The sequence below is a fragment of the Rosa chinensis genome, chromosome 5, assembly GCF_002994745.2.
Source record: "Rosa chinensis cultivar Old Blush chromosome 5, RchiOBHm-V2, whole genome shotgun sequence".
In the NCBI taxonomy this organism is placed as follows: domain Eukaryota; kingdom Viridiplantae; phylum Streptophyta; class Magnoliopsida; order Rosales; family Rosaceae; genus Rosa; species Rosa chinensis.
This window is the reverse complement of record NC_037092.1, coordinates 30,709,628-30,715,657: the sequence shown is the minus strand read 5'-3', so window position 1 is coordinate 30,715,657 and position 6,030 is coordinate 30,709,628. Positions and strand designations below refer to the sequence as shown.

Here is a 6,030-nt window from a genome sequence, read left to right as displayed (position 1 = left end):
TTAGGAGGCCAAATAGAAGAGATAGAGACGAACAACTTTGATGAAGGAAGGATTTTGATCTGAGGTCCCGATCAAGAAATTTCAGGGGGTGCAAGCAGGCTGATCTACACAGGAACGAGCGTCCTGCTGCGCTGCAGGGGCAGCAGGCATCACACGGGTGCATAAGAGATGCAGGGGAAGCATGCAGCGTAGGGGTGCGTAGGTGGGCAGCTGTGGCTAGGCTAGCTCGGGCTAGGTGCAACGGTGAAAAGGTGATGTTGAAGAGAATTTCGGTTTTTGAATTTTGGTTTTTGTGGTTAGAACTTATGTTGATAACGTGTTTAAGAATAAGTGAGTTCGAGAGAGATTGATGAGAGAATTGTGTCTTTCATACTTGAGAATAGGAGCCCTAAATATAGGGATTGCAAAGTACATGTTCTAATGCTACAAGGAAAACTATCCCGAATAGTATTTGGAATTCTAGAACATTCTCTCCTATTACAATCATGGAACTACTCCTAGTTTGATTAGGCACACAAAGCTGATTTCCTTCAACAGGTAGCTAATCTTCACTTAACGTAGCAAATTTTTCAACTTTCAGAAAACATACAACCCAAGTAAGTCTGTGCTTTCAGTTCTTACATTTTACTCAGAAGTTAGAACCAATATTTGATGTCTCAGTTTGATATTGAATCTTTGTTATATTTCGATCAATTACTTGTGAATGAAACTTATAAAAGATCAGCAGTAAATAGTATTCTCACACAGTTCAAGTAGATATATAGATTATTAGATGGTTAACAGTTAACACACAGAGTTTTAGAAAAGCGAACCATGGTTTTCCATCAACTGTATTCCACCACTGCTTCGAGGAAATAATAATTTATCGTGCCTCTAACGCTGTTATACTCATGTCATTTATTGAGTAGGATTCCAATTTGCTTGATGAAGAGTTCTCTGCTTCAAACGGATTCCTTTCAGTGAAGAAACCAGGTTGCTTTGGCACAGGCAATGATCCCTCACCGCCCAACATTAGGACCACAGATGCCATGTTTGGTCTATCTTCTGGTTGTTGTTGCACACACAACAGAGCTATGTGAATGTATCGTGACACTTCTGTTAGAGCATAGGAGCCATCCAACTTCTTATCCATTACTTCCAATGATCTTCCTTCAGTCCATAGAGTCCATACCTGAAATTATAATGAAATTATTTGTGTATGAGTTAGCCATTCTGAATCTCTTATGTCTTTTGAAAGAGAACAGTATCCGTAAAGCCATCTTCAACTTCACATAATTACAGAATAGTCTTGGTTGTTGAATAAATTAGGACAAGTTATTCTTTCAGCTTACATGTCCTATAAGGTTAAGTTGGTGGTCTGGATGAATGAATCCCCTGTTCTTCTTCCCACTCACTATCTCCAATACCATGACACCAAAGCTATAGACATCAGATTTGATTGAGAAGAGTCCATCAACCACGTACTCAGGAGACATATAACCACTGCAAGATGGAATTGCTAAGATATGTATCGACTAACGAATTAAGATAGACGAGAATACAAGTTGAGAGTTACGTACTATGTCCCAACCACGGTCTTAGTATTTTCCGCAGTTTGATCTCCTACGAATGCTCTAGCCGTCCCAAAATCAGATATTTTTGGGTTCATATCTTTATCTAGTAAAACATTACCAGTTTTAAGATCTCTATGGATGATCCTCAGTCTAGAATCTTGATGAAGATAGAGAAGGCCTCGAGCTATTCCACCAATAATGTTGATGCGTTGATCCCAACCAAGCAATTTACTTCTTGTATCATCTACCAAGTTACTTATAGAAGTTAGTCCAATCTACAATAAATTCTAGACAAAATTTTAATATATATGGAGTATGATAAGACTGAGATATGTATGGGTTAATAGAAGGTCAACCAAATATGAAGTAGTCCAAGCTTCTATTGGGCATGTATTCATAAATTAACATTTTTTCATCTCCTTCAACGCAGCAACCAAGAAGCTTTACAAGATTTCTGTGCTGGAGTTTAGCAATCAACATTACTTCATTCATGAATTCTTTTATTCCTTGTCCAGAACATTTTGAAAGCCTTTTCACTGCTATGTCTTCCCCTTCTTTCAACGTGCCCTAGAACCATCTTTTAAATAAGTTGAAGTATATATTTTCAGAGGAAATAAAAGATGCTAGTCATAATATATATGTTTTGTTCGTTACTACCTTGTATACTGGTCCGAAACCACCTTCTCCCAGCTTATAATTGTCTGAGAAGTTATCCGTTGCTTTAGATATGGTGCCCAAATCAAATTTTAGCAACTCTATATCTTCATTACCACCTTCAGTGTTTCCATGGATGTTCTTCATATATACTGAGGCAGTAGAACAGTGAAGAATTAGACTCAATAACAATAGGTTCATGATTGTTTTCCACTGAAGAAGAAAATAAATTCTCACCTTTCAATATTTTTCAGTTGACAGTACAATATAAATCTAGTTATATCAATAAACACAGAGATCATTTCTACCTGTTAATTTCTTCTTTCGTATGTAGAAAACCAATCCTAGTATAAGCACTCCCATGACTAATAACCCAAAGCTGACTATGATAGCCACCCGCTTCTTCATGCTAGATCTCTTGTTTGTCTTTATGTCACCTGAAAGAGAAGTAGATATGGTGTGAACAAGTTTCATGATTTTGAGCATATATAACTTTAGAGTATAATCAAGTCCAGATTAAATTTCTGTTCTTTTGTATTTTGCTTTGTTTTACACTACATCATCTTTATGTGTAATGATGTGGGAAAAAGTTGAGACAAGATCTAAATGTGGATCTTGGTGTATGCATAGCACAAAAAACGAACAAAACTTGAGAAGAAAGTTACCTAATTCTGAGGTAGCCATCTTTACAAAGAGGTCTTGCCCACCAGTATCAAATTCGTGTATGTCATTGAGTTCATCAAACCAGAGCAAACAGCCACTTCCTCCTTCCCTTACATCCAAATTTGCATAAGCAGTGCAAGTGCAGTTCTTCAAACAAGCTTTCTCACAGTCCTCAAGGGTCATTGTCAAGTCAAACCAGGACGAAGATGTGTCCGGCAATTTCACCCTTGTGAACTTCTTGAAGCCATCTTGGTAATCATTGCAACTCAATGGAGTTCTACGAAGACACCTGGTGGACGTTGAAGAATTTGGTCCGAAACCTTGTAAGCATGCACATAATCGAGGATAATCAACACTGCAGAGAGAAAATGCACCGCACACGTTATAAGCGTCACACTGATCCGCCGGAGCTGAGAAAATGACGCGATTGCTATTTGTTGTGCCACTCCACATGAAGCTTTGCAAATCGCCTGACCTGTTGAGCACTAATCTTGATTCAACTGAATTGCTCAGGAGCTCATATTTGTAGTATACTTCATTCTCATTTGACACAAAGTCAAGTTTGAACAACTGGTTCTGAGATCTAAGTTGAGGAGTTCCTGTGAAGCCAAGGCCATTCCATGACCCCAACCTGTAATGTGCTATGGAACCATTCCTAACAACTAGTTGGGGACACCCACTACGATCTAAAGAGAATGAAAATTGTCCTGGAGCAGGATCTTCTGGTTCTTTCCAAGATGACAGAAACCTGTTTAGGCCGGTTTTTAAGTCCCATCCGATCTTCATTCCTGGTAGTAAGGTGTCACTTGGATAGTCAAAGCTCTGCCACAGAACTTTTGAGTCCTCCTCTGATCCATCTTTGACCACGAAATTGCCCGACTCCAAGAGTTGAGCAACTGGGTTACTTATGTTGCTTGAAGTCTCGTTGGATGATGACCAGATAATACTATTTTTGCCATTGAACAGAACGAGAACTCCTTGGCTAGTGAGATTCAAAGCTCCCGAGCGATCAGTAAGGGGAGTTTCTTTGTTGCACACCCATACAAGTTTCTGAGGAGATATGTTATTGTACCATATTCCCACGTATCGACTCTTCGAATTACCTGGGCTAAAGAATCCCAATTCGAAGCTTCCTCCAGCTGAAACTAGGGTACTCCCTCCATCTTTGATTGATACTCTTGGATTAATGGTAATGATGTCTTGGATACTGGTAGTGTAGGTACTTAGAAGGGAGAAGATAATTGCTGAGAAAACAAAAAGCATTGGAAAGATTTCCATTAGAAATTAAATTTTGGAAAACATGAAAAGATTTAGGAATTTCTACTTTGGAGCTTCATGTTATGCTCTAGTGATCCTTCAAGGTTACTGTTATTAGTAGGAAAATTAGAGGTTGGAGATCACGACAAAACCTTAATTATACTGCAGGTAGAAAGTCATAGGCTTTTAAGTTGGAAGTTGGAACAGGGTAATAATGGTGATTTAAAGCAGTTCTAACTGACAGTGACGATCACTGCAGCTAGGTGTTTCTGTACCTTAAAATTAAATTCTGAAAATTGATGTGCACTGAGAATTGAAAGAACAACTTATCCGGCCATTAAATGACTGCAATAAGCAGGCGGAATCTTTAGACTGATAAGAGTGGGAAGACCAAACCTTAACCACTAGCTTAATTTGGTAGACTGTGAAACAAAGAATAATTTCCATTCTTTGTTTGGTGTATTTGAATCTTGGCTATAATGACATGAATTAATTATTTGGTGTATTTGAATTTTGAATTAGTGAATGTATGGAGGATTGGTCCATGCTTACATGAACCTGATTCAGTTTTCTAGTCTTTGGTTTGAGAAGAAGCCATTCTTAAGTCTTGTGTCGGTGGTGGATTTTTAGGCCGTCGAGTCGTTCTATGTCAAATTCAACTACTAACACCAGAATTTGGTGATTAGAATTTAGGGCTCTAACCCTAAGTATTTAAGAGTAAACGTCTAAACCTTGAGCCCCAAACGGGATCCAACCATGAATTATTTGAGTAACATAACTGTGGTTCTTATTTCAATAGATTTGGGGTTTTAGAGCATCTTTAGCAGACTCTCTATTTTAGTTTCGTAGCTATTTTAGAGAGCATTTGTAGCTTTTTATCTATTTTAACGGCTGCACCAGACTCCTAAGTGACTCTCTATTATAACTTTTAGTTATCTCACTCCTAAATATAGAGAGCGAGATGAGGCTCTCTATAATTTAAAACATTCATTTTGAGTTACTTTACGTAATTTATAAATACATTTAAACTATTTAATATTACTTTACAAAATAATATAAATTCAAAATTAGCTAAAATAGAGAGCACTGATATAGACATATTTCTAAAGTGGCTAGCCAAAATGACTTTTTAGCTTCTTTAGCTAACATTTGACTCAAAAATAACTAATATTGCTAAAGATGCTCTTATTCTAGTAGGGTTTATTATTATTTTCAGGTTTAGATTTTAGCTAGGGGTTTACGATTTAAGAATAATTAAGATGGAGGGATTTAGCCATAATTCCTAGAGACTCACATTCATGTTTCCTCATTCCCTTTTCACACCCTACCCATAAAAAGAACACCCCTTTGGCTTACACTAGTGATCACAGTGGTATACAAACCTCGATTTTAGTATGTTAATCATCTGACTTCTAATTCAAGACATGTTTTGTTGTGTTTAAGAGAAAAAAGATTCGGAAGAATAAATCTCATCAACAATAAGGACCTAAAAAGATTACAAGTGCAAAATCGTATAGTACAAATAAAACCTAATCAAACATTAATTAGGAGATCTAGAAGATGTAGACTGAAATAAGTAACTATGTTTGGGTTAGGCAGGCACATTTCCTTACAAAAAAAGCCTAATCAAACATTAATTAGGAGATCTAGAAGATTCTACCATATTACAACTTAAACAAGTAATTGTGTTTGGGCCAAGTAGGCACACGTAATTCGGGTTTCCTTCAACAAAATATCAATTTTAGTTTAGAGGAATGAAATTGAACACTATTATAATGTTTTTTTTCTTTCCTATCAAAACACTCTTATAAATTTTTAAATTTTTTTTGCCTAAATAAACAACTACCAATGGGCTTTTTTGGGTCTAAAATATACACCGACCTTTTATTTGTTTTTTTGATAA

The 6,030-nt window shown here is 36.8% G+C and overlaps 1 protein-coding gene across 2 annotated transcripts; it reads right to left on the bottom strand.

Moving 5' to 3' along the window:
• Positions 1-637: 637 nt before the first annotated feature.
• On the bottom strand, positions 638-4,221 carry LOC112167638 (G-type lectin S-receptor-like serine/threonine-protein kinase At4g27290). Of its 2 annotated transcripts, none has more exons than XM_040507407.1 (7): positions 2,873-4,221; positions 2,516-2,644; positions 2,211-2,365; positions 1,910-2,120; positions 1,560-1,797; positions 1,332-1,482; positions 638-1,171 (listed from the first exon to the last, which is right to left on the bottom strand). In XM_040507407.1, the coding sequence occupies exons 1-7, from the start codon at positions 4,146-4,148 to the stop codon at positions 863-865; spliced, it is 2,469 nt and encodes an 822-aa protein (XP_040363341.1). In that variant the 5' UTR covers positions 4,149-4,221; the 3' UTR covers positions 638-862. The 2 variants fall into 2 exon arrangements, with proteins under 2 accessions (XP_040363341.1, XP_024160452.1); XM_024304684.2 differs by having other exon boundaries at positions 2,211-2,359; positions 2,873-4,218.
• Between the last annotated feature and the right edge of the window lie 1,809 nt (positions 4,222-6,030).